Source organism: Salmo trutta, chromosome 33, assembly GCF_901001165.1.
Source record: "Salmo trutta chromosome 33, fSalTru1.1, whole genome shotgun sequence".
NCBI classification, from domain to species: Eukaryota; Metazoa; Chordata; class Actinopteri; order Salmoniformes; family Salmonidae; genus Salmo; species Salmo trutta.
Genome location: NC_042989.1, coordinates 22,619,990 through 22,647,176, shown reverse-complemented (window position 1 = coordinate 22,647,176; position 27,187 = coordinate 22,619,990). Strand labels below are relative to the sequence as shown.

The 27,187-nt window shown below is 41.6% G+C and overlaps 2 protein-coding genes across 2 annotated transcripts; both read right to left on the bottom strand.

The window, feature by feature from the left end:
* Window positions 1-1,700: 1,700 nt before the first annotated feature.
* On the bottom strand, window positions 1,701-16,034 carry siva1 (SIVA1, apoptosis-inducing factor). Its single transcript, XM_029730329.1, has 4 exons — window positions 15,819-16,034; window positions 4,467-4,658; window positions 3,717-3,870; window positions 1,701-1,875 (listed from the first exon to the last, which is right to left on the bottom strand). Exons 1-4 carry the CDS (start codon window positions 15,937-15,939, stop codon window positions 1,827-1,829), a joined length of 516 nt encoding a protein of 171 aa, XP_029586189.1. The 5' UTR covers window positions 15,940-16,034; the 3' UTR covers window positions 1,701-1,826.
* Window positions 16,035-16,243: 209 nt separating this feature from the next.
* On the bottom strand, window positions 16,244-24,481 carry LOC115172664 (adenylosuccinate synthetase isozyme 1 C). Its single transcript, XM_029730328.1, has 13 exons — window positions 24,214-24,481; window positions 22,790-22,892; window positions 22,637-22,699; window positions 22,492-22,542; window positions 20,792-20,858; window positions 20,515-20,622; window positions 20,258-20,339; window positions 20,044-20,170; window positions 19,673-19,827; window positions 18,099-18,223; window positions 17,580-17,677; window positions 17,280-17,429; window positions 16,244-16,891 (listed from the first exon to the last, which is right to left on the bottom strand). Exons 1-13 carry the CDS (start codon window positions 24,409-24,411, stop codon window positions 16,839-16,841), a joined length of 1,380 nt encoding a protein of 459 aa, XP_029586188.1. The 5' UTR covers window positions 24,412-24,481; the 3' UTR covers window positions 16,244-16,838.
* Between the last annotated feature and the right edge of the window lie 2,706 nt (window positions 24,482-27,187).

Genomic DNA, 27,187 nt, shown 5'->3' with positions numbered 1-27,187 from the left:
AGCAGACGCTTGTCATTGCGCATGGTGATTTTAGGCGTGTATGTGGCTGCTCGGCCATGGAAACCCATTTCATAAAGCTCCCGAACGTTTTTGGAACTCGGTAGTGAGTGTTGCAACCAAGGACAGCTGATTTTTATGCGCTTCAGCACTTGACGGTCCTGTTCTGTAAGCTTGTGTGGCCTACCACTTCACTGCTGAGCCATTGTCACTCCTAGACTTCCCACTTCACAACAGCACTTAGTTGACCGGGGGAAGCTCTAGCAGGGCAGAAATTTGATGAACTGAATTGTTACATCATATGGACAGCACCACATTGAAAGTCACTGAGCTCTTCAGTAAGGCCAGTCTACTGCCAATGTTTTTCCTATGGAGATCGCATGGCTGTGTGCTCGATTTTATACCTGTCTGCAACGGGTGTGGCTGAAATAGCCGAATCCACTCATTTCAAGGGGCTTCCACACACACACACATTCAAAAATTTGGGGTCACTTAGAAATGTCCTTGTTTTTGAAAGAAAAGCAATTTTTTTATTAAAATAACAAATGGATCAGAAATACAGTGTAGACATCGTTAACGTTGTAAATGACGATTGTAGCTAGAAAACAGCTGATTTTGAATGGAATATCTACATAGGCGTACAGAGGCCCATTATCACCAACCATCACTCCTGTGTTCCAATGGCACGTTGTGTTAGCTAATCCAATTGATCATTTTAAACGGCTAATTGGTCATTAGAAAACCCTTTTGCAATTATGTTAGCACAGCTGAAAACTGTTCTGATTAAAGCAATAAAACTGGCCTTCTTTAGACTAGTTGAGTATCTGGAGCATCAGCATGTGGGTTCCACTGTCTGTTCTTTTGCCCATCTTAATATTTTATTTTTATTGGCCAGTCTGAGATATAGCTTTTTCTTTGCAACTCTGCCTAGAAGGCCAGCATCCCGGAGCTTAAATTTAAAGGTTGAGACAGTCTGCGTCTCTCATATGGATCGGCAGACCATTCCATAAGAAAGGAGCTCTATAGGAAAGAGCCATTCCTCCAGTTGTTTGCTTAGAAATTGTAGGAACAATGAGACCTGCATCTATAACCGTAGAGTACGTGTATGTACGGCAGGACCAAATCTTAGCAAGTCAATGAAATGCTTTGTAAGTTAACAGGAAAACCTTAGTCAGCCTTAGCCATAACTGGAAGCCAGCGTAGATGCTAGTACTGGAATAATATGACACATTTGAGATTCTAGTCAAGATTTAGCAGGTGCATTTTGCACTGGCTTTTAGTGCCTTATCCAGGTTTTAGAGTATTACAATCCATTATGATTTACACAAGTGTCCAAGGGAGCAGGCTAGGGCCTGGGTGACATGACTGAATCCTGTTAGACTGGTAATCTGCACATCCGGGTATGTCCACAACCGTGAACAATTACCCAGAGAATAAGTAAGTGACCCTGAAATCAGTCAGTGATTGAAGGCAAGAAAAAAAAGAAAAAAAAAGAAGTGTTGCCAGTGTATTTAGCAGTCGCAGGAATCTTTTCCCAGCTGAGTCTGAATCAGGCCTTGATGTATGCTGCCACCTGCTGGTCCACTAGATTACTACTTGGTGGAACCTTGATCTACCTACACTTGTTACTGGCAGCATAAGAAGTCATGATTGAAATTGAACATTCATGAGAGCTGTATGTAAGCTGTGCATGACAAGCAAAGTAGAAAGCAAGCAAAGTATTTATTCCACAAACATATATACACATGTATAACATTTGAGAGTTAACATTTAATGTGAAATGACAACTAAAATGTATAAAAACAATCCTTGATTTTCTCCATGTCCAGTTATGATGCGCAGCCACAGCACAGCACTTGATCATACTGTCCACTGTAGCTGAGGAGGATAAAGAGAAAACAATGAGTAACAGGCTAAATAAAGTGCAGGAGACATTAGATGCTCTGTGCTGCTTGCTTAAATCAAAATACTGCATACCATCATAGGTACCCTCATGGAAAGTTGCGCCTGTGTTGTCAGTGCACATGTACCAGTTATGCAAGGTTTTGCAGAGTCCAGTCAAGGGCTGGGTGATACGGCCGAAAAAAAAAAAAAAAAATTTAAATCTGATTTAAAACTTGTAGGCAATTCACTAGAGAAACTTACTAAATAAGCTCTCTTGTACAATTAAAGCTCAAATACAAGGCATTTCAGTCAGCAATAATCTAATGAATTCAAGGTGTGTGAAATTAAGCTAAATAAGCCTCACTAATCAATTTATTCTATCAAATTAGTTTAACCTGCTTTTTTGCAATAATCACTGATGTGGCTTTCAAGTCTATGAAAACACCCAGTTACAAATTTAAAACCAAAACCATGCATAATGCACATTCACTAATAATGACTAATTTATTGTAGCAGGCATAGAAAATTAACACGGCGCAATCTCAAGTACACGTGTTAATGAGTAGCCAGCTAAATGTTATATTTCAAGTTTAACCAACTTGGATCTGTTTGCTAGCTAACGAGGCAGAACAGTTGAATTGTTATGAACACACGTCTCCAACTGAACAGCATGCTAGACTGTCCACTTTGTTCAGATGTAAAAATCAAGAGGCCTACCTTATTTCTCAGAATGAGAACGTGTTGCCAAATCCTTAGTAGTGTTACGCTTATTGCACATTTATAAACAGACTATACAGTATAACAGTCGGACTAAAATGCTGCTAGCGGTACAGCAATGTGACAAACTGAGCATTACATTTCCAGAATCAATGTTCATTGATACTCCTGTTTTAGTAATGTGTGCTCTGCGCGCAATTTGAGTAGTTGAGACAAACACATTGTTAGAAAGGAAAAATGTTCTATTACAGTAAAATAATGTCTCAATCTGTTTCGGTGTCCATGACCGATTGTTGGACCAAACCTCACGCAAATAGCGAATTGAAACCGCTTGTCAGAGGGGAAGAGGTAACCTCTCAATTTTGTTAGTGTGAGTTGCAGGGAGAGGGGCTTGGTGTGTAAACAAAGGAAGAGGCGAAGCGAGAGGTTTCACTCGCCAAAATAAGCCCAATGCGTTTCTATGGGCTTATTTCGGACTAAAGCTTGTCACGTGCCTTTGGGACAACGGCTTTCATTGTTAGGGCGGAGACATGATCATCTCGTCATTATATACAGAACTCTGGTGTAAATGGGAAGGTGCACAGCACAGGAGTGAAGGCGGCGAGACCAAAAATACGAGAAGCCAATATAAAATGCATAAACATGAATTCAAAGAAACCTTGATTCTTGCGATACAGGCATTTTGGATATTGTGTAAAAACAAATTCAATATGTCGCCCAGCTCTAGTCCCGTCTGCCAGTCATCCTGCCAACCACAGGAATGCCTGGAATATTTGTGCCAGGCCGCAGGCGGGAGGGGGGCAGTGCAGGTTCCGTTAAATGACCATTCCGTCTATTGTTCTGCCCCTTTAGTACATCCTGACAAAGTGAGCTTCCTGTTGATTTCATTAGATTTGGCGTTGCCCACACGGTACCGTGTTGAGAATAAACTAAGTCGAGAACTCCATATACCCTGGGAATAATTTAATTTACTACTTCCTGAGGTCATTACACTACGATAGCGAAATCGCAGTAGATGCAGTGCTTGCCATTTTTACTCAACTCGGAGATGCTCCCTCTGACTCAAAAAAAGGGCAAATTCAGTGGATGAAAGGAGAAGGGTGAGGAGTGTCACTTACTCGATGACGGTGCAGACAGAGCAGCAGGATCTGGAGCAGCTGGCACACTGCTGGATGCAGGAGGGGCAGGCTGGGCGGTCACACTGGGAGCACGGTCTCCTGGTGCCCTGGGCCTTCTGACACACACAGCACCCCGCTGGAGCCAACGCTGAACCTGAGACAACCACACACAGACCATTCTGGAAATGTGTCAAACTATCCCAATTGTGGGCAAGTGTCAGTCTCATGTACTAAAGCACAGGTGTCAAACGCATTACACAGAGAGCCAAGTATCTGTGGGTTCACACTCCCCTGTAAGGTCACAGATGAGCCTGAAAATCAGATCAACTGGTTGTATATAGGGCCGGGACAATACCAGTATCGCGGCAAGGAAGCAAAACACAAAGTGGATTTAACTTCTTTAGGAAAAACAGCCCTAATGTTGAAACAAACATGTCATCCAGAGTTGCAATAACTTATTTTACAACCCATGGCACAATATTTACATACATAACGTTTTTAAAGGATCCGGTCATCGGCGGTGTTCATTTTTTACATTGAATTTTTTTTTGCGATACTGGTATTGTCCCGGCCCTAGTTTAAGTCTTAATTGGACACATTTTTTTTTTTTTTACACAACCAGCAGTTTGACACCCCTGTACTAAACAGTAATAATTTCCTGAAATGGAGTTGGAATGGTAATTCCAAGTTTGATAGTAGTGGTTTCCCCATCAGCCCATTCTCAGATGTGGGTGAACGGTTGCAGATTACCTTGAACAGGTGTAGTTCTCTGTAGTCTGCCATCCTGCCCAATCAGTGTCTGCCCCCTCAGGAGTGTCTGGCTCACATTAGGTTTCATACTTGAACCCGATGGCTGTATTGCTGAGCACTTCTCTGCATCTATATTCCAGATTTTCCCCATGACAGCTTTGGTACCATTGAAGAGCAGGTCCTTTGTCTTTTCTGGAAGAGAGGTGCCGAGAGATTAGTAACACATATTAGCTGTTTATTATTTTTATTTAACCAGGTAGGCCGGTTGGGAACAAGTTCTCATTCACAACTGCGACCTTGCCAAGATAAAATAAAGCAGTGCGACAAACAGAGTTATATGGGATAAATGTACAGTCAATAACACAATAGAAAAATCTATGTACAGTGTGTGCAAATGCAGTAAGATTATGGCGGTAAGGAGTGAGATGTGCAAGTAGAGATACTGGGGTGCAAAAGAGCAAGAGGATAAGTAACAATATGGGGATGAGGTAGTTGGGTGTGCCATTTACAGATGGCCTGTGTACAGGTACAGTGATCGGTAAGCTGCTCTGCAATTCGTTCCAGTCAATGGCAGCAGAGAACTGGAAGGAAAGGCAGCCAAAGTAGGTGTCGGCTTTGGGTATGACCAGTGAAATATACCTGCTGGAGTGTGTGCTACGGGTAGGTGTTGCTATGGTGACCAGTGAGCTGAGATAAGGCGGGGCTTTACCTAGCAAAGACTTGTAGATGACCTGGAGCCAGTGGTTTTGGCAACGAATATGTAGCAAGGGTCAGCCAACGAGAGCATACAGGTCGCAGTGGTGGGTAGTATATGGGGCTTTGGTGACAAAACGGATGGCACTGTGATAGCAAATTGGATGTAGTCTGAGTACAGTATTGGAGACTATTTTGCACATGACGTCGCTGAAGGATATTCAGTTTTACGAGGGTATGTTTGGCAGCATGAGTGAAGGAGGCTTTGTTGTGAAATAGGAAGCCGATTCTAGATTTAAATTTTGGATTGGAGATAGTTAATGCGAGTCTGGAAGGAGAGTTTAGTCTAACCAGACAACTAGGTATTTGTAGTTGTCCATATATTCTAAGTCAGAACCGTCCAGAGTAGTGATGCTAGTCAGGCAGGAGGGTGCGGGCAGCAATCGGTTGAACAGAATGCATTTAGTTTTACTAGCATTTAAGAGCAGTTGAACAATCTAGTAATAGTGGTTGCAACAATTTCAGTGGGGGGCTTGGGAAAGCTGCTGCAGGGGGTGCTGAGATGTTGGCCGAGGTAGGGGTAGCCAGGTGGAAAGCATGGCTAGCCATAGAAAAATGCTTATTGAAATTCGATTATCGTGGATTTATTGGTGGCGAAGGTGTTTCCTAGCCTCAGTGCAGTGGACAGCTGAGGTGCGCTTATTCTCCATGGACTTTAGTGTCACAAAACATTTTGGAATTAGTGCTGCAGGAAACAAATTTCTATTTGAAAAAGCTAGCCTTTGCTTTCTTAACTGACTGTGTATATTGGTTCCTGACTTCCCTGAAAAGTTGCATATCGCGGGGACTATTAGAAGCTAGTGCAGTGCGCCACAGGATGTTTTTGTGCTGGTCAAGGGCAGTCAAGTCTGGAGAGAACCAAGGGCTATATCTGTTCTTAGTTCTACATTTTTTGAAAGGGGCATGCTTATTTAAGATGGTGAGGAAGGCACTTTTGAAGAACAACGAGGCATCCTCTCACGGGATGAGGTCAATATCCTTCGAGGATACACGGGCCAGGTCGATTAGAAAGTGTTTTAGGGAGCGTTTGACAGTGATGAGGGGTGGTCGTTTGACCGCAGACCTATAACAGACACAGGCAATGATCGCTGAAATCCTGGTTGAAATCAGCAGAGGTGTATTTAGAGGGCAAGTTGGTCAGGAGGATATCTATGACGGTGCCCATGTTTACGGATTTGGGGTTGTACCTGGTAGGTTCCTTGATAATTTGTGTGAGATTGAGGGCATCTAGCTTAGATTGTAGGACGGCTAGGGTGTTAAGCATATCCCAGCTTAGGTCACCTAACAGTACGAACTCTGACGACAGATTGGGGGCAATCAATTCACATATGGTGTCCAGGGCACAGCTGGGAGCTGAGGGGTCTATAACAAGCGGCAACAGTGAGGGACTTATTTCTGGAGAAATTGATTTTTAAAAGTAGTAGCTCGAACTGTTTGGGCATAGACCTGGATAGTAGGACAGAATTCTGCAGGCTAACTACGCCCCCTTCAGCAGTTCTTATGTTTCACTGAGAAGTGGCTGAACGAAGAAACTGACAATATAGAGCTGGCGGGATTTTCCAAGCACCGGCAGAAGAGAGATGCTACCTCTGGTAAGACGAGGGGTGGGTGTGTGTGTGTCTGTCAATAACAGCTGGTGCGCAATGTCTAATATTAAAGAAGTCTCAAGGTATTTCTCGCATGAGGTAGAGTACCTTATGATAAGCTGTCGACCACATTATTCGTAGCCGTCTATGTTTTACCACCACAAAGCGAAGCTGGCACTAAGACCGCTCTCAACCAACTCTAAGGCCATAAGCAAAGAAGAAAATGCTCACCCAGAAGCGATTTCACCAAATTTTTACCAGCATGTCACGTGCAACCAGGGGGGAAAAATAATAATCCTAGACCACCTTTACTCCACAGAGATGCATACAAAATTCTCCCTCCATTTGGAAAATCTGACCATAATTCCATCCTTCCGATTCCTGCTTACAAGCAAAAACTAAAGCAAGAAGTACCAGCGACTTGTTCAATACGGAAGTGGTCAGATGACGCGGATGCTACACTACAGGACTGTTTTGCTAGCACAGACTGGAATACGTTCCGGGATTCATCCAATGGCATTGAGGAATAAACCACCCCAGTCAGTCATCGGCTTCATCAATAAGTGCATCGATGACATCGTCCCCACATTGACTGTACATACATATCCCAACCAGAAGCCATGGATTACAGGCAACATCCGCATCAAGCTAAAGGCTACAGCTGCCGCTTTCAAGGAGCGGGAGACTAATCCGGACGCTTATAAGAAATCACGCTATGCCCTTATACGAACCATCAAACAAGCAAAGCATCATTACAGGATTAAGACTGAATCCTACTACACCGGCTCTGACATTCATTGGATGTGGCAGGGCTTGAAAACTATTACGGACTACAAAAGGGAAACCCAGATGCGAGCTGCCCAGTGATGCGAGACTACCAGACAAGCTAAATGCCTTTTATGCTCGCTTTGAGGCAAGCAACACTGAAACATGCACGAGTGCACCAGCTGTTCTGGATGACTGTGATAATGCTCTCAGTAGCCGATGTGAACAAAACCTTTAAAACAGGTAAACATTCACAAATCCGCTGGGCCAGACTGATTACCAGGACGTGTACTCAAAGCATGCGAACCAACTGTCAAGTGTCTTCACTGACATTTTCAACCTCTCCCTGACCGAGTCTGAAATACCTACATGTTTGAAGCGGACCACCCAAGTCTCTGTGCCCAAGGAAGCGAAGGTAACCTGCCTAAATGATTACCGCCCCGTGGCACTCCCGTCAGCCATGAAGTGCTTTGAAAGGCTGGTCATGGCTCATAACAGCATCCTCCCGGACACCCTAGACCCACTCCAATTCGAATACCGCCCCAACAGATCCACAGATGACGCAATCTCAATCGCACTCCACACTGCCCTTTCCCACCTGGACAAAAGGAACACCTATGTGAGAATGCTGTTCATTGACTACAGCTCAGTGTTCAACACCATAGTGCATACAAAGCTCACCACTAAGCTAAGGACCCTGGGACTAATCACCTCCCTCTGCAACTGGATCCTGGACTTCCTGACGGGAAGCCCCCAGGTGGAAAGAGTAAGCAACATCTGCCACTCTGATCCTCAACACTAGGGCCCCACAGGGGTGTGTACTTAGTCCCCTCCTGTGTTCCCTGTTCACCCACGACTGCGTGGCCAAACACGACTCCAACACCATCATTAAGTTTGCTGACGACACAGTGGTAGGCCTGATCACCAACAACGATGAGACGGCCTATAAGGAGGTGGTCAGAGAACTGGCAGTGTGGTGCCAGGACAACAACCTCTCTCTCAATGTGAGCAAGACAAAGGAGCGGATCATGGACTACAGGAAAAGGCGGGCCGAACAGGCCCCAATTAACATTGACGGGCTGCAGTGGAGCAGGTTGAGAGCTTCAAGTTCCTTGGTGTCGACGTCACTGAAATGTCATGGTCCAAACATACCAAGATAGTCGTGAAGAGGGCACGACAAAACGTTTTCCCCCTCAGGAGACGGAAAAGATTTGGTATGGGTCCCAGATCCTCAAAAAGGTTCTACAGCTGCACCATCGAGAGCATCCTGACTAGAGGTCGACCGATTATGATTTTTCAACGCCGATGCCGATTATTGAGGGGACAAAAAAAGCCGCTACCGATTAATCGGACGATTTTATATTTGTAATAATGACAATTACAATACTGAATGAACACTAACTTAATAATCAATTTAGCCTCAAATAAATAAAACATGTTCAATTTGGTTTAAATAATGCAAAAACAAGGTGGAGAAGAAAGTAAAAGTGCAATATGTGTCATGTAAAAAAGGTAACGTTTAAGTTCCTTGCTCAGAACATGGGAACATATGAAAGCTGGTGGTTCCTTTTAACATGAGTCTTCAATATTCCCAGGTAAGAAGTTTTAGGTTGTAGTTATTATAGGAATTATAGGACTATTTCTCTATACGATTTGTATTTCATATACCTTTGACTATTGGATATTGTTATAGGCACTTTAGTATTGCCAGTGTAACAGTATAGCTTCCATCCCTCTCCTCACTCCTACCTGGGCTCAAACCAGGAACACGTCGACAACAGCCACCCTCGAAGCAGCGTTACCCATGCAGAGCAAGGGGAACAACTACTCCAAGTCTCAGAGCGAGTGATGTTTGAAACGCTATTAGCACACACCCGCTAACTAGCTAGCCATTTCACATCGGTTACACCAGCCTAATCTTGGGAGTTGATAGGCTTGAAGTCATAAACAGCGCAATGCTTGAAGAATTGCGAAGGGCTGCTGGCAAAACGCACAAAAGTGCTGTTTGAATGAATGCTTACGAGCGTGCTGGTGCCTACCACCGCTCAGACTGCTCTATCAAATCATAGACTTAATTATAATATAATAAACAGAAATACGACATTATGTTATACAATAAATGCATGTTTTGTTCAATCAAGTTCATATTTATATCAAAAAACAGCTTTTTACATTAGCATGTGACGTTCAGAACTAGCATACCCCCCGCAAACATCCGGTGAATTTACTAAATTACTCACGATAAACGTTAAAAAACATAATTATTTTAAGAATTATAGATACAGAACTCCTCTATGCACTCACTATGTCCGATTTTAAAATAGCTTTTCGGTGAAAGCACATTTTGCAAAATTCTAAGTAGAAAGCCCTGTGATGCCGGGCTAGCTATTTAGACACCCACCAAGTTTAGCGCTCACCAAAATCAGATTTACTATTAGAAAAGTTTGATTACCTTTCCTGTTCATAGTTATGTTCCAACAGCGACGTTTTGTTCGTGCGTTCAAGACACTATCCCAATGGTAAATAAGGGTCATGCGCACAGCGCATTTCGTGACAAAAGATTTCTAAATATTTCATTACCGTACTTCGAAGCATGTCAACCGCTGTTTAAAATCTATTTTTATGCCATTTTTCTCGTAAAAAAAGCGATAATATTCCGACCGGGAATCTGCAATTAGGTAAACAGCCGAAAGAAAATATAGCACGGGGTCGACTCGGGTACGCGCCTAATTCCTTTGTCCTCTTCTCGGCCACTTGGCAAAGGCGATTATGTGTTTCAGCCTGGGGCTGCCTCGTCATCGTTCAGCTTTTTCCCGGGCTCCGAGAGCCTATGGAAGCCGTAGGAAGTGTCACGTTACAGCTAAGATCCCCACTCTTCAATAAACAGAGACAAGAAGAACGATTCCTTGTCAGACAGGCCACTTCCTGCATGAAATCTTCTCAGGTTTTTGCCTGCCATTCAAACAGTTTTAGAAACTTTAGGGTGTTTTCTATCCAAAGCCAATAATTATATGCATATTCTAGTTACTGGGCAGGAGTAGTAACCAGATTAAATCGGGTACGTTTTTTATCCGGCCGTGTAAATACTGCCCCCTAGCCCTAACAGGTTAATATGCAGGTTTAAAAATATATACTTGTGTATTGATTTTAAGAAAGACATTGATGTTTATGGTTAGGTACACTTTGGAGCAACGACCGTCCTTTTTCGCGAATGCGCACCGATTATATGCAACGCAGGACAGGCTAGATAAACTAGTAATAGCAACCATGTGTAGTTAACTAGTGATTATGATTGATTGTGTTTTATAAGGTAAGTTTAATGCTAGCTAGCAACTTACCTTGGCTTCTTACTGCATTCGCATAACAGGCAGGCTCCTCGTGGAGTGCAATGTAAAGCAGGTGGTTAGAGTGTTGGACTTGTTAACGGTAAGGTTGCAAGATTGAATCCCCGAGCTGACAAGGTAAAAATGTCATTCTGCCCCTGAACAAGGCAGTTAACCCACCATTCCTAGGCCATCATTGAAAATAAGAATGCATTTAACTGACTTGCCTAGTTTAAAAAAATACATTTACATTTTTTAAATCGGTGGCCAAAAATACGGATTGTTATGAAAACTTGAAATCGGCCCCAATTAATTCGCCATTCCGATTAATTGGTCGACCTCTAATCCTGACCGGTTGCATCATTGCCTGGTATGGCCACCACTCAGCATCTGACCGTAAGGCACTACAGAGGGTGGTGCGAATGGCACAGTACATCACTGGGGCCAAGCTTCCTGCCATCCAGGACCTATATACTAGGCAGTGTCAGAGGAAAGCCCATACAATTGTCAGAGACTCCAGTCACCCAAGTCTTAGACTGTTCTCTGCTACCGCACGGCAAGCGGTACCGGAGTGCCAAGTCCAGGACCAAAAGGCTCCTCAAAAGATTCTACCCCCAAGCCATTAGACTGCAGAACAATTCATAATTTACATTACATGGCTGCTTCTCGCTGTTTATTTGTTACCTATGCATAGTCACTTCACCCCCACCTACATGTACAGATTACCTCAACTAGCCTGTACTCCTGCACACTGACTCAGTACCGGTGCCCCCTGTATATATCCTAGTTATTGTTATTACTACTTTTTATTTTAGCCTACTTGGTAAATATTTTCTTCTTGAACTGCACTGTTGGTTAAGGGCTTGTAAATAAGCATTTCACGGTAAAGTCTACACTTGTTGTATTCGGTGCATTTGGCAAATAAAGTTTAATTTGATAGGTGTAGACAAACGTTGACAGGACTTACTGAAGAGCTCTGACTCAACGTGGCACCATCATATGATGCCACCTTTTCAACAAGTCAGTTCGTCAAATCTCTGCCCTGCTAGAGCTTCCCCAGTCAACTGTAAGTGCAGTTATTGTGAAGTGGAAACACCTAAAGAGCAACAACTCAGTCGCGAAGTGGTAGGCCACGCAAGCACACAGAACAGGAGCGCTGAAGTGCGTAAAAGTAGTCGGGCCTCAGTTTCACTCACTACCGAGTTCCATGCGGCTTCTGGAAGCAACGTCAAGACAATAACTGTTGGTCGGGAGCTTCATGAAATTGGTTTCCATGGCCGAGCAGCCGCATAAGCCTAAGATCACCATGCACAATGCCAAGCGTCGGCTGGAGTGGTGTAAAGCTTGCCGCCATTGGACTCTGGAGCAGTGGAAACGCGTTCTCTGGAGTGATGAATCACTTCACCATCTGGCAGTCCGATGGACAAATCTGAGTTTGTATTTATTATGGATCCCCATTAGCTGCTGCCAAGGAAGCAGCTATTGTTCCTGCGGTCCAACAAAATTAAGGCAGTTAATCTTAAAAACATTCACAACACTGTACCCTCAGGCCCCTACTCCACCACATAGACAGTACAAAAATCCATGTGTACGTGTATAGTTTACGTTATCATGTGTATGCATGTCTCTGTGTTGCGTCAGTCCCCACTGTTCCATAAGGCGTTTTTAAATCTAAATTTTACTGTTTGCATCAGTTACTCTATGTGGAATAGAGTTCCATGTAGTCATAGCTCTGAGGTACTGTGTGCCTCCCATAGTCTGTTCTGGACTGAAGAGACCTCTTGTGGGGTATGCATGGGTGTCCGAGCTGTGCGCCAGTAGTTCAAAAGAAACAGTGCAGTGCTTTCAACATGTCAATACAAGTAGTGATTAAGTCAATCTCTCCTCCACTTTAACCAGGAGAGACTGACATTCATATTAATATTAGCTCTGTGTACATCCAAGGTCCAGCCATGCTGCCCTGTTCTGAGACAATAGCAATTTTCCTAAATCCTTTGTGGCACCTGACCACACGACTGAACAGTAGTCCAGGTGCGACAAAACTAGGACCTGCCTTGTTGATAGTGCTGTTAAGGTAGAGCAGTCCTTTATTAAGGACAGACTTGTCCCCATCTTAGCTACTGTTGTATCAACATGTTGACCATGACAGTCCAGGATTACTCCAAGCAGTTTAGTCTCCTCAATTTGCTAAATTTCCACATTTATTACAAGATGTAGTTGAGGTTTAAGTAAATTATTTGTCCCAAATACAATGCTTTTAGAAATATTTAGGACTAACTTATTCCTTGCCGCCAACTCTGAAACTAACTGCAACTCTTTGTTGAGTGTTGCAGTCATTTCAGTCGCTGACATGTAGAGCTTTTAGTCATCCGCATACACAGACACACTGGCTTTACTCAAAGCTTGTGGCATGTCATTAGTAGAGATTGAAACAAGTAATGGGCCTAGACAGCTGCCCAAGGGAATTCCTGATTATACCTGGACTATCAGGGAGGCTTCCATTAAAGAACACCTTCTGTTCTGTTAGACAGGTAACTCTTTATCCACAATATAGCAGGGGATGTAAAGTAGAGGTCGACCGATTAATCGGCATGGCCGATTTCAAGTTGTCATAATCGGCAATCTGCATTTTTGGACGCCGATTATGGCCGATTACACTGCAATCCACGAGGAGACTGCGTGGCAGGCTGACCACCTGTTACTTGAGTGCAGCAAGGAACCAAGGTAAGTTGCAAGCTAGCATTAAACATCTTATATGAAAAAAAAATCTAACATAATCACTAGTTAACTACACATGGTTGATGATATTACTAGTTTAACTAGCTTGTCCTGCGTTGCATATAATCAATGCAGTGCCTGTTAATGTATCATCGAATCACAGCCTACTTCAACTTTGCCAAACGGATGATGATTTAACAAAAGTGCATTCGCGAAGAAAGCACAATCATTGCACCAATGTACCTAACCATAAACATCAATGCCTTTCTTAAAATCAATACACAAGTATATATTTTTTTAAACTTGCATATTTAGTTAAGAAATTCATGTTAGCAGGCAATATTAACTAGGGAAATTATACCACTCCTCTTGCGTTCAGTGCAAGCAGAGTCCGGGTATATGCAGCAGTTTGGGCCACCTGGCTCATTGAACGGTGTGAAGACCATTTCTTCCTAACAAAGACTAATTAATTTGACAAAATTTGACATAATTATAACATTGAAGGTTGTGCAATGTAACAGCAATATTTAGACTTATGGATACCACCCGTTTGATAAAATATGGAATGATTCCGTATTTTCATTGAAAGAATAAATGTTTTGTTTTCAAATGATAGGTCATTAATATGGCCAAATCCGGAAACTAAGGCTCGTCTTTGTGTGTTTATTATATTATAATTAAGTCTATGATTTGATATAGCAGTCTGAGCGGTGGTAGGCAGCAGCAGGCTCATAAGCATTCATTCAAACAGCACTTTCCTGCGTTTGCCAGCAGCTCTTCGCAATGCTTGAAGCACAGTGCTGTTTATGACTTCAAGCCCATCAACTCCCGAGATTAGGCTGGCAATACTATAGTGCCTATAAGAACATCCAAAAGTCAAAGCTATATGAAATACAAATGGTATAGAGAAATAGTCCTAAAATAACTACAACCTAAAACTTCTTACCTGGTAATATTGAAGACTTATGTTAAAAGGAACCACCAGCTTTCATATGTTCTCATGTTCTGAGCAAGGAACTTAATAGTTAGATTTATTTACATGGCACATGTTGCACTTTTACTTTCTCCTCCAACACGGTTTTTGCATTATTTAAACGTTTCATTATTTATTTGAGACTACATTTATTTTATTTATGTATTATATTAAGTTAAAATAAAAATAAAGTGTTCATTCAGTATTGTTGTAATTGTCATTATTACAAATATATAAAAAATGTATAAAAAGACGATTAATCGGTATCGGCTTTTTTGGGTACTCCAATAAAAGGTATCGGCGTTGAAAAATCATTAAAAAAATTATAAAAAAAATAATAAGTCAACCTCTAGTGTAAAGCCATAACACAAGTTTCCAGCAGCAGACTATGATCGATAATGTCAAAAGCCGCACTGAAGTCTAACAAAGCAGCTCCCACACTTTGTTTGACGGATGCCAGGAGAAGGTTCTGCCGGAATGCATAGTGCCAACTGTAAAGTTTGGTGGAGGAGGAATAATGGTACGTTTTTCTTTTCTTCAGTATTTTGGGCTAGGCCCCTTAGTTCCTGTGAAGAGAGATCTTAAAGCTACAGCATACAACATTCTAGACGATTTGGTGCTTCCAACTTTGTGGCAGCTGTTTGGGGAAGGCCCTTTACTGTTTCAGCATGACAACACCCCGTGCACAAAGCAAGGTCTACACAAAAATGGTTTGTTGAGATCGGTGAAGAACTTGACTGGTGTGCACAGGGCCCTGACCTCAACCCCATCAAACACCGTTGGGATGAACTGTGACTGAACAGAAGCAAGTCCCCACTAGATGTTGGAACATTGCTGTGGAAAGCCTTCCCAGAATTCAAACGTCCCTCGTATTAGCTAGCTAACTACAGTACTGTGGCGCATGAGACATTCACCTAACGTTGTCTAGATTAAAGATTCACCCAGCTATTTGTTAGCCTTGTTACTAGGTAGTGGCTACCTAGAAATAGCCACCAAAGGCATAAACTGCATGAAATGCCTGTCGTGGGTGGATTAGCTATATAGTTAACGTTACTATCAAGTAGCTAATCGCTGGAAATGAATATTTGGCGTAGTTAACAGTATGTAATCTAGCTAATACAGTTTTATCTGGTACAAACTAGCTAAACAACAGCAAACAGCGTAGGGCCAGCTAGCTAGCATTGCTAAGTTAGCGAATAGCTGAATAATTGGTTAGCTAGCCAGCAAACATTACCGTAGACCTCTTGTCTGTACGTGTTCCCAAGTACGCCGTGATGATTCAACTCCTTTTGTCCAACGTGAATTTTATACTGTGATGAGAATGACTCAGCGAAAGGATACGCTCTTTTAGTCATTTCTGCAAAGAACAAGCGTCCAAAGTTGCTTGCTTCAACACAGGGAGGAAAAAAATACAGTTCTTATAGCCAGCTACCTCAGCGGAAAATACACTAGCGCGCTAACTAACCAATCCGATCTTGGACCTCTTTATCACATGACACTGAGCGTTTTCTCACTCAAGTGTCTCAAACCACAATCGCAAGTTTATGAATGTTAGTGATGCATTCTGTTACAATGTTTAAGAAAACTCACGTTTTAATATCACTACTAGCTACATACTATCATTCCTCAATGCCTAAAATGTAAAAATACCAAGTTATGTAGCTATCATATACGTTTTATTTTAAAGCTTCCAGTGAGGCAGCATCTCATTTACTCATGCTTTGTTAGGTCTTGCTTATGAAATTGTAGCTAGCAAAGACAAATCAAATTCCACATTAGCCTACTACAAAATGACTTGCATTAACAAGGATGACAATTATTTATCACACTGTTTCACTCCTAAACATGTGCAAACAAACAGCTGGTTGATACAAAATATGTGTAGTCTGCTGGTGTGATAAATGAGTAAAGACCGAAACAGTAGATGTAAGGCAGGTAAGGTTACACAGGAGGAAAAGTTATTGGATGTGTTTTTATCTTTCATGTTTGTTGTGTGGCACAAGGTAAGATTTACTCCTGGGTCAGTAATAGGACTTTCTGGCCGACATCATCACAAGGCAACTTACTGATGAGAAGCACTGCATAGATAGATGTAAAGTTACCAACATTAGCAGTCAACATTGTTTCAAAGCTACACAAATCTGTTGGCATAAGTGTTTTTTACCTAATATTAGACAGTTTGGGGGTTGCAAACATATGTCACATCATGCCACATCTTTGTGCATCCATCTTGGGGAGAGAGGAGGTAAACTCTCTAGAACATCTGGATCATGCACTCTCTGGACTTTCCTACACCGACCCACTTAACTGTAGAGAGAAATGACAAAGGACATTTCAAAAAACATGAACACATCCCCAAAACATTTGCACTAGACTAGTATCATCCTTGCAGAACTGGGTACTAGTTATGATATAGACAATAGTGCCCCCTACTGGCACATTTAAGCCATGTCCCTGGTACTCAGTTGGCTCTTCAGTTTCCTATATAGGGGTCAGTAATAGTATGCTGGACTATGGTATGGTTAAAACTGGGTCATGTTCAGTAGACATGCAACTGAAGAAAATGTTTTGAAATGGAGTGAAATGGAGGAGGTACTACTACTACAACCTATAGGCCTACTTGTCCAATATGAAGGCTTTATTTTGTTATCAGTTTGGGTCCGCAGGAACACCCTGTATCCTATATGTAACTTACTGGGTACTCCAATGTGGCTCTCCACAAAGCGGATGTAGTTCTGAGCCTTCTGGGGGAGATCATTCCACTTCCTGGCTGCAGACGTGTCACTCTTCCAGCCGGGGAAGGTCTCATACTCTACCTCCACTTTGTGCAACAGCTCCATGTCAGCTATGTGAGTGTAGGATGAATATCATTATAAATCACAGGAGAAATTAAATGTTTTTGTATAGATAATACTTCATGAATTCTATAAATGTCTATTTTACAGGGTAGGCCTAGTTTGGTACAGTACTTTTGAATCGAATTTAGAGAGCATACCTGGGAAATGGGGAATTCTTTTGCCATTGATTTTGTAGGCCATTCCTACTTTGATCTCATCCAGCACATCAAGGATGTCAAGTTTTGTCAAAGCAATTCTTTAAGGAAACAATGTTATTTGTTTAACACATTTCAGGAAAGAGATGAAAACTACTACATGAGTTACATTCAGAGTAGCAGTCACAGACAGATACAGCACATTGAACAAGGCAGACAAAGAAATAACAAATAAAATAACTTGCCTTTCGTGAACTAACAATCGCCCTTGACTTTTTTCTCCCCTACTAGCACTGACTTTGCTGATAGTTACTTTATTTAGGAAAAATATACTTACTATGACTGAGATATGTGATTGTCCCACCTAGCTATCTTAAGATGAATGCACTAACTGTAAGTCTCACTGGATAAGAGTGTCTGCTAAATGACTAACATGTAGAATGTGAATGTAGTAAAGAGTAGGGTCAGATATTCAAAAAGAGTTAAGATTTGGCCACCTGCCTTTCAGTCATATCTACTCACGCAGTGAAGCCATTGATCATGTGAGCGTATCTCAGGATGACCAGGTCCAGCCAGCCACAGCGACGTTTCCTGCCTGCGGTCACGCCCACCTCATGACCCCTTGTCTGCAGCAGCTCACCTGTCGCCTGCACAAAACACACTCAGTTATTTAGAATAGATCATTTGATTGATCAACAGTCAAATACTTCAGTGTTGTCCACTTATGGACACCAATCTTAACAGTTTTTATTACAAAAAAAGTATTAAAAATAAACACATGTGCGGTGGGGGAGATCTTTGTCGGCTATACTCAGCCTTGTCTTAGGGCAGTTAGTTAGTGGTCTGTTGATATAATGTTGGTGGTGTGGGGGCTGTGCTTTGGCAAAGTGGGTGGGGTAACATCCTGCCTGGTTGGCCCTGTCCAGAGGTAACTTTGGACGGAGCCACATTATCAGTCCCCAGTATCTATTCTGTAATAGTCTATGTGCAGGGGGCTAGGGTCAGTCTGTCCCATCTGTTTAAATTATCCTGTCTGATATGGTGTTCTGTGTGATCTTAGGTATGCTCCCTCTATTTCTCTCTTTCTCTCTCTCCTCTCTTTCTCTCTCTCTGTCTCCCCTCCAGGAGGACCTGAGCCCTAGGACCATGCCTCAGAACTATCTGGCCTGACAACTCCTGGCTGTCCCCGTCCTCAGTCCACCTGGTTGTGCTGCTGATCCAGTTCATGCGGTTCTACCTAGGGCTATGAAACCCTGACCGGTTCACCGACCTCTGAGTGCTCGGCTATGAAAAGCCAACTGACATTTACTCCTGACCTGTTGCACCCTCTATAACCACTGTGATTATTATTTGACCCTGTTGGTCATCTATGAACATTTGAACATCTTGAAGAACGATCTGGCCTTAATGACCATGTACCTTTACAAAAGGTTTCTATCTAGTTTTTCCTAGCCACTGTGCTTCTACATCTGCATTGCTTGCTCTTTGGGGTTTTAGACTGGGTATCTGTATAAGAGCTTTAAAAAATAAATGTGATTGATTTAATAAAAAACTTAGTAAACCAATACATTTACAGTTGGAGTGAGGGATCAAGCTGAAACATGTTGACCAAAAACCCCCTGGACAGTTCTCATGTTAGGTTACATAACCCCAGACCAGACAGTATATCTATCATGAACCCTGACTCTGGCCTAAATTTAGGCCTTGAACATGTGATCAGCATGAGAGCTAAAGAGTGTTGTAACAGGCCTCTCACACAATCTGACAGCTGGCCACAGAGGCAGCGCCTTTTGATACCAGGCTTCCTACATGTGTGAGAGTCATATGATCTTAAACACTAGGCTTACTATACATATCCAACTCAACTTGTACCTCAAAAGAAAACAACATTTCCAAACAAACTGTATATATCAAACTACTAACCCTTCCTGTATGTAAATGCACTACACCTTCTTCACCTTCAAGGCACAGGTGATAGTGCACTCTCTCACTCAAGGTCACTGGTTCAAGTCTTGCTATGGCTGTTCATCTTTAACATTGCAATAGAATCTCATTGAGAAAGTCAAGAATGTCCATATAGATGAATGAGCTCTTACATTGAGTTGTTCTGTTGGGAAGGCACCAATTCCCACCCTGGTGGTGTAGGCCTTTGATACACCATACACTTCACCAATATTCAGAGGAGGGATGCCAAGACCAGTGCATGCCCCACCAACGGTGCAGTTTGATGAGGTCACAAAAGGATATGTGCCTAAAGGGAAGAGAGAAAGTGGGAAATAAACGTACATACAGATGAGTTGTCCATTTAACCATCACACTTTTTTGTCCATCTTATCATTGGCACGATCCTCAATGTAAGATCAAAATGTTGTTTGTTTGTGAATAAAGGCCCACGTTGGAGCTTAGGAGTGTGCGGGCTCTATTTATTTTTTGTAACAGTCCGCAATGGGACCATAACATTTCTTACCAAAGTCAATGTCGAGGAGGGCAGCGTTGGCCCCTTCCACCAGAATTTTCTTTGGGGGTCCATGAAGAGCCTCGTACATGTAGTAGACTCCATCCCGAACCATCGGCCGCAACCTCTCTCCATACTCCTGCACAATACAAGACAACAAGAAGTCTCATAGATCTAATATATCTGTAGCCCATGACTATTCATTCAGAGGGGATTTACCATATACCTTAAGTTTTTTCAGCTGACTTTCAGTATCAACTGTCAGGGATGAGTACATGGACTGGTACTGTTCGACAAGGTTCTTGAATCTGAAAGAAACCCCCAAATCATCTCAATCTCTATTACCTTTCACTTTAGTGGGTCAATTTAGTTCAAGAGTAAAGTCTTGAGACAGCTACAACCATATACTATTGGACTCTCAAAATGTTTATTGTATGTCAGGTTTAGATGTTTATATTGTGTTCTGTCTGTCAGTAAGCATACTTGGTAGAGAACTCCTTGAAGTCTCCCAGCAGGTCACAGACACGCAGTCCTATGCGAGATGCCTTGCTGGCATAGGTGGGTCCAATGCCTTTCTTGGTTGTTCCAATTCTGTCATGAGAAAAACACACCTGTTTTAGTTGAGAGGGATTAGAAAGTAGCATTTGCAATTTTCCATCAACTGTGAAAGTGATTGACTGAAGTCCTGGGATTTCTATTGACAGTGGGCCATTGTACTCTCTACCTTTATGTAAGCAACCATTGCCTTCCCTACCCTTACATCTTTCCCTCTGTTGCTTGTCTCTGGGTCTCCTGAATTCCATCCACAACCTGATGGAAATCAAACACTGTTGAAAGATAAAAGCTAAATAAATGTCATCCTTTCTCTAAGCACAATACACAAATATACACTGAGTATACCAAACATTAGGAACACAAATATACACTGAGTATACCAAACATTAGGAACACAAATATACACTGAGTATACCAAACATTAGGAACACAAATATACACTGAGTATACCAAACATTAGGAACACAAATATACACTGAGTATACCAAACATTAGGAACACAAATATACACTGAGTATACCAAACATTAGGAACACAAATATACACTGAGTATACCAAACATTAGGAACACAAATATACACTGAGTATACCAAACATTAGGAACACAAATATACACTGAGTATACCAAACATTAGGAACACAAATATACACTGAGTATACCAAACATTAGGAACACAAATATACACTGAGTATACCAAACATTAGGAACACAAATATACACTGAGTATACCAAACATTAGGAACACAAATATACATTGAGTATACAAAACGTTAGGAACACAAATATACACTGAGTATACCAAACATTAGGAACACAAATATACACTGAGTATACCAAACATTAGGAACACAAATATACACTGAGTATACCAAACATTAGGAACACAAATATACATTGAGTATACAAAACGTTAGGAACACAAATATACACTGAGTATACCAAACATTAGGAACACAAATATACACTGAGTATACCAAACATTAGGAACACAAATATACACTGAGTATACCAAACATTAGGAACACAAATATACACTGAGTATACCAAACATTAGGAACACAAATATACACTGAGTATACCAAACATTAGGAACACAAATATACACTGAGTATACCAAACATTAGGAACACAAATATACACTGAGTATACCAAACATTAGGAACACAAATATACACTGAGTATACCAAACATTAGGAACACAAATATACATTGAGTATACAAAACGTTAGGAACACAAATATACACTGAGTATACCAAACATTAGGAACACAAATATACACTGAGTATACCAAACATTAGGAACACAAATATACATTGAGTATACAAAACGTTAGGAACACAAATATACACTGAGTATACCAAACATTAGGAACACAAATATACACTGAGTATACCAAACATTAGGAACACAAATATACACTGAGTATACCAAACATTAGGAACACCTTCTAATGTTGAGTTGCAAAATACAGAAATCATCCCTGTATGATTAATTTTGTATTTTTCAAAATTCAGCATCATATGATGCAAAATGTATCATATGGGGATGATTTCTGTATTTTTTAAGTTATATATCTTGAAAACTTGATTGGTGACAAGCAAAACATTTTGCTTGTCACACTCTGAATGGCACACAAACATGATCCATGTCGCAATTGTCTCAAGGCTTAAAAATCCTTCTTTAACCTGTCTCCTCCCCTTTATCTACATTGATTGAAGTGGATTCAACAAGTGACATCAATAAGGGATCATATCTTTTACCTGGATTCACCTAGTCAGTCTATCTCATGGAAAGAGCAGGTGTTCTTAATGTTTTGTATACTTAGTACATTATGCAGATAAAAAATCACATATTCTGTATACATCTTCGCTTCATTTGTGAAACCAGAAAAATACATACATACCAAGGTGAGCTCTGTCAGAGACTATTAGTCTCTTCTCCCAGCCTTTGAGACCTGGTCAGAGAATGGAGAAAAAAAGTACTGTAATGGTTTCCACGTCACTTGACAACTACAGCATTGACTGTTATTCTAAAAATATTTAATTTACCTTTCTTCTCATTGTTCTCTGCCTCCTCAAACAAACCTGGTAGGTGTATGACTACGCCATTACCTACAAGGGAACATATGCTAGATAAGAACATACTGACCATTGCCAACTGGAATTAGTGGAAATGGGGATAAAGAGTAGAGAAACACTCACCAATGACACATATACTTTTGGGGTTGATAATTCCACTGGGGAGAAGGTGGAAGTCATACTCTTTGCCTTCCACTACCACTGTGTGGCCTGCATTGTTACCGCCCTAGAAGATCAAAACAAGATTGTGTTTAGCAAACCTCCAACTGTCACCAAAGTCAATCAGCTTGATTTCACCAAAGGACAGTTATTGGTTTGATTTATGGCTGTTTTGCGTAAAGGGTGAGCAGAACATGGACATAAAACTGTCAGGACATACACTGGCCATACATCCAGAGCAAATGTAGAATCTTATTTTAGTCAGTGTGTAATAGAGTCTAAGGCCCCTCCTTGTCACCAAGCTACCCCCTACCAACTATTTTAACAGACTTGGCTGCCAGACCCTACACTCCATGCACCCCGGCTAAAACCTGGCCTTCTAAATGTCAAGTCACACTGGGAATGTGACCCTGCACCAGCCCAGTGGGTGGGGCTGGCTGAAGAAGTACACAGAGTGCACAGTGCTGTGACCTACTGTCAATGGAGAGTACAACACAACAATTGTGTAATGGACTTTACACTGTTAGTCTCCCAATAAATGATTTATGAGCAAGTTTTGTTTTTCTTTGCCGGTCAAAGAGAAACTTTGATCTTAAGAAACTTTGCCTAAGTGTCATTATTGACATCATCTTCATTAAGGTGGTCAAGCTCTATATAGTAGAATAGTTTATGACACCCTCTTTATGATATCAATAACCCTTTGTAATTCTATGAGTATTGATCTAATTGTGCTCTAATGCTTCCTTCCCCCAGCAGTACTGTGTGAATTTAGCTTTTTGCCATATGTTGGTACTTCGGTCTATTTGAGCATTTTACTGTATAGGTCTTCAGATAGATACAATTTAGTGATGTGTGAGGTATGAATCCCCAGTTGAGAGAATATGCTTGTAATGATCATGTTGTAAGAGACAAATAACCAGTCAGTAGCATTCCAATTTGAAAAGTTTAATTTAAACTCCAGTCAAGTCAATAAATGCAAATTCAGTTGAAATTGAAGAACGGGTAATAGTCCACCAAGGAATTTTCAAATTCTTAAAATAATTCAATCTAAACTAATTTCCTGCAATGATAAAATAGAAAACAAAACGGAACTTTATTGATCCTAAATTCCCTTATAACCTCGAGGACATCACATAACAGAACATTTAGGGCAAAAAATGTTCTATTTCAACCATTTTCCAATGCCTGCCCCACACCTGTCACACTGTAGTACAATAGGCTACAGTGACAGTCACTGATTCCGATGTGTTGGAACACGATTTGCTAAAGACGCACCATGAATTTTACAGTAACCATGCTTATAATTCAATGACATGATGATATAACTTTTGTCAGTTCAAGTATGTGAACGTTGCATTAATATCGTATCATAATACACACGATATTACCTGACATCTGCAAACAAGGTCAGACTCAGTCGCCAATAAATCGACGACTTTTCCTTTGCCTTCATCTCCCCATTGCGCACCGAGCACTACTGTCACTTTGTTCCCTGCGTCGTTCCGTGGCCGCTTCAGCCCTTGGGTTGGGTTGGAGGGTGGATTTGTATAACTCTTGTGGTCTTTTGCTGACCAGCTAAACGACATGATGTTGCTTATGCTGTCCGTCTGAAACAGACTACAATGTTTCCAAGAGTAGCATTGCCATATCAATGTCTCCGTGATGTCAGGACGCACGGACCGCAGTGGGCATTACTATTAGTCCAAACAGTTGTTTCTATTGGACACATTCAGGTAGGTCCCTCCCGGTTTCGTTCTGTTAGCTTCCGTTCAATAAACGTTTTGCAACAGATTCGGCGTAATGAATTCCCCCCGATCTCGAACAGCGCCTGCATGGGGAGCCCTGTCTCTCAAGTCCACATGTCAAAATAAAACTTGTTTGATGTCAATAAAAATAAAGGCAAATAGAATTATTCCGTTGGTGGGCAGTTAGACACTTTTTGGGCAGTTAGGTAGACTACAATGCTTATATGAAATTCATAACTGGCACTCTAATCTTTCGAAATGGTAGGATCAATTGTAGACCTAAATTGGCACTCCACATGAAAAAGGTTGCCGACCCCGGCTATATGAAGCCACACTTGTGGAACGGCGCATAGGCCCACAGTGTACCATGACACAGTCATTGTCTCCTGAGCTTCCCACCAACATTGTCTCATTGTACTGCTTTCAGAGATGTTCATCATAATGTGTGTGCACAGCTCATTTTTGCATTTGCCCTTCTGCATTATTCACACTAAAAAGCCATATATGTGTTATTTTGCCGATTTTAATATTTTCTTTTTATTGGCCAGTCTGAGATATGGCTTTTTCTTTGCAACTCTGCCTAGAAGGCCACCATCCCAGAGTCGTCTCTTCGCTGATGACGTTAAGACTGGTGTTTTGCGGATACTATTTAATGAAGCTGCCAGTTAAGGACTTGTGAGGCATCCGTTTCTCAAACTAGACACTTGTCCTCTTGCTCAGTTGTGCACCGGGGCCTCCCACTCCTCTTTCTATTCTGGTTAGAGACAGTTTGCACTGTTCTGTGAAGGGAGTAGTACACAGCGTTGTACCAGATCTTCAGTTTCTTGGCGATTTCTCGCATGGAATAGCCTTCATTTCTCAGAACAAGAACAGACTGACGAGTTTCAGAAGGAAGTTCTTTGTTTCTGGCCATTTTGAGCCTGTAATCGAACCCATAAATGGTGAAGCTCCAGATACTCAACTATTAAAAAAAATAATTAAAAAACATTTATTTCACCTTTATTTAACCAAGTAAGCTAGTTGAGAACAAGTTCTCATTTACAACTGCGACCTGGCCAAGATAAAGCAAAGCAGTGCGACAGAAACAACAACACAGAGTTACACGTGGAATAAACAAGCATACAGTCAGTAACATAATAGAAAAAAAGAAAGTCTATATACAGTGTGTGCAAATGGCATGAGGAGGTAAGGCAATAAATAGGCCATAGTAGCAAAGTAATTACAATTTAGCAGATTAACTCTGGAGTGATAGATGAGCAGATGATGATGAGCAGATGATGGTGTGTAAGTAGTGATACTGGTGTGCAAAAGAGCAGCAAAGTAAATAAAAACAATATGGGGATGAGGTAGGTAGATTGGGTGGGCTATTTACAGATGGACTATGTACAGCTGCAGCGATCGGTTAGCTGCTCAGATAGCTGATGTTTAAAGTTAGTGAGGGAAATGTAAGTCTCCAGCTTCAGCAATTTTTGCAATTCGTTCCAGTCACTGGCAGCAGAGAACTGGAAGGAAAGTTGGCTTTGGGGATGACCAGTGAGATATACCTGCTGGAACGTGTGCTACGGGTGGGTGTTGTTATCGTGACCAGTGAGCTGAGATAAGGCGGAGCTTTACCTAGCATAGACTTAAAGATGACCTGGAGCCAGTGGGTCTGGTGACAAATATGTAGCGAGGGCCAGCCGACTAGAGCATACAGGTCGCAGTGGTGGGTGGTATAAGGCGCTTTGGTAACAAAACGGATGGCACTGTGATAGACTACATCCAATTTGCTGAGCAGAGTATTGGAAGCTATTTTGTAGATGACATCGCCAAAGTCGAGGATCGGTAGGGTTGTCACGTCCTGACCATGGTAAGCTGTTATTTTCTATGGTAGAGTAGGTCAGGGTGTGACAGGGGGGTTTATTCTATGTGTTCTATTTCTATGTTCTTAGGTTCTAGTTTTTCTTTTCTATGTTGGTTTGTTTGGGATGATCTCCAATTAGAGGCAGCCGGTCCTCGTTGTCTTTAATTGGAGATCATACTTAAGTAGGGGTTTTTCTTCCTGGGTTTTGTGGGTGAATATTTTTGAGTAGTGTTTGTTTCTTCTCTGCGTCATGGTTTGTTTTGTCTATTCAGTTATTTGATGTATTGCATAGTTTCACAGAGTAAATAAAAATGTGGAACTACACACACACACACGCTGCACCTTGGTCCTCTCCTTTTGACAAGCGTGACAAGGATAGTCAGTTTTACTAGGGTAAGTTTGGCGGCGTGAGAGGAGGCTTTGTTGCGAAATAGAAAGCTGATTCTAGATTTGATTTTGGATTGGAGATGTTTGATATGAGTCTGGAAGGAGAGTTTACAGTCTAGCCAAGACACCTAGGTATTTGTAGTTGTCCACGTATTCTAGTCTAAAGAAGTCCAGTTTTATTGCTTCTTTGATCAGGACAACAGTTTTCAGCTGTGCTAACATAATTGCAAAAGGGTTTTCTAATGACCAATTAGCCTTTTAAAATGATCAACTTGGATTAGCTAACACAACATGCCATTGGAACACAGGAGTGATAGTTGCTGACAATGGGCCTCTGTACGCCTATGTAGATATTCCATAAAAAAATCAGCCATTTCCAGCTACAAT

Coding starts and splice junctions, on each gene's coding strand:
- LOC115172664 (XM_029730328.1), bottom strand. CDS start 24,411: ATGTCGTTTAGCTGGTCAGCAAAAGACCACAAGAGTTATACAAATCCA. Junction 22,700..22,789: donor CAAAAGTATATGTGTCATTG/GTGAGTGTTTCT, acceptor GTTCCCTTGTAG/GTAATGGCGTAGTCATACAC. Junction 20,623..20,791: donor CAAGCAACAGAGGGAAAGAT/GTAAGGGTAGGG, acceptor TTCTCATGACAG/AATTGGAACAACCAAGAAAG.
- siva1 (XM_029730329.1), bottom strand. CDS start 15,939: ATGACTAAAAGAGCGTATCCTTTCGCTGAGTCATTCTCATCACAGTAT. Junction 3,871..4,466: donor GAGAACTACACCTGTTCAAG/GTAATCTGCAAC, acceptor TGGTTGTCTCAG/GTTCAGCGTTGGCTCCAGCG. Junction 1,876..3,716: donor TCTGTCTGCACCGTCATCGA/GTAAGTGACACT, acceptor TATCCTCCTCAG/CTACAGTGGACAGTATGATC.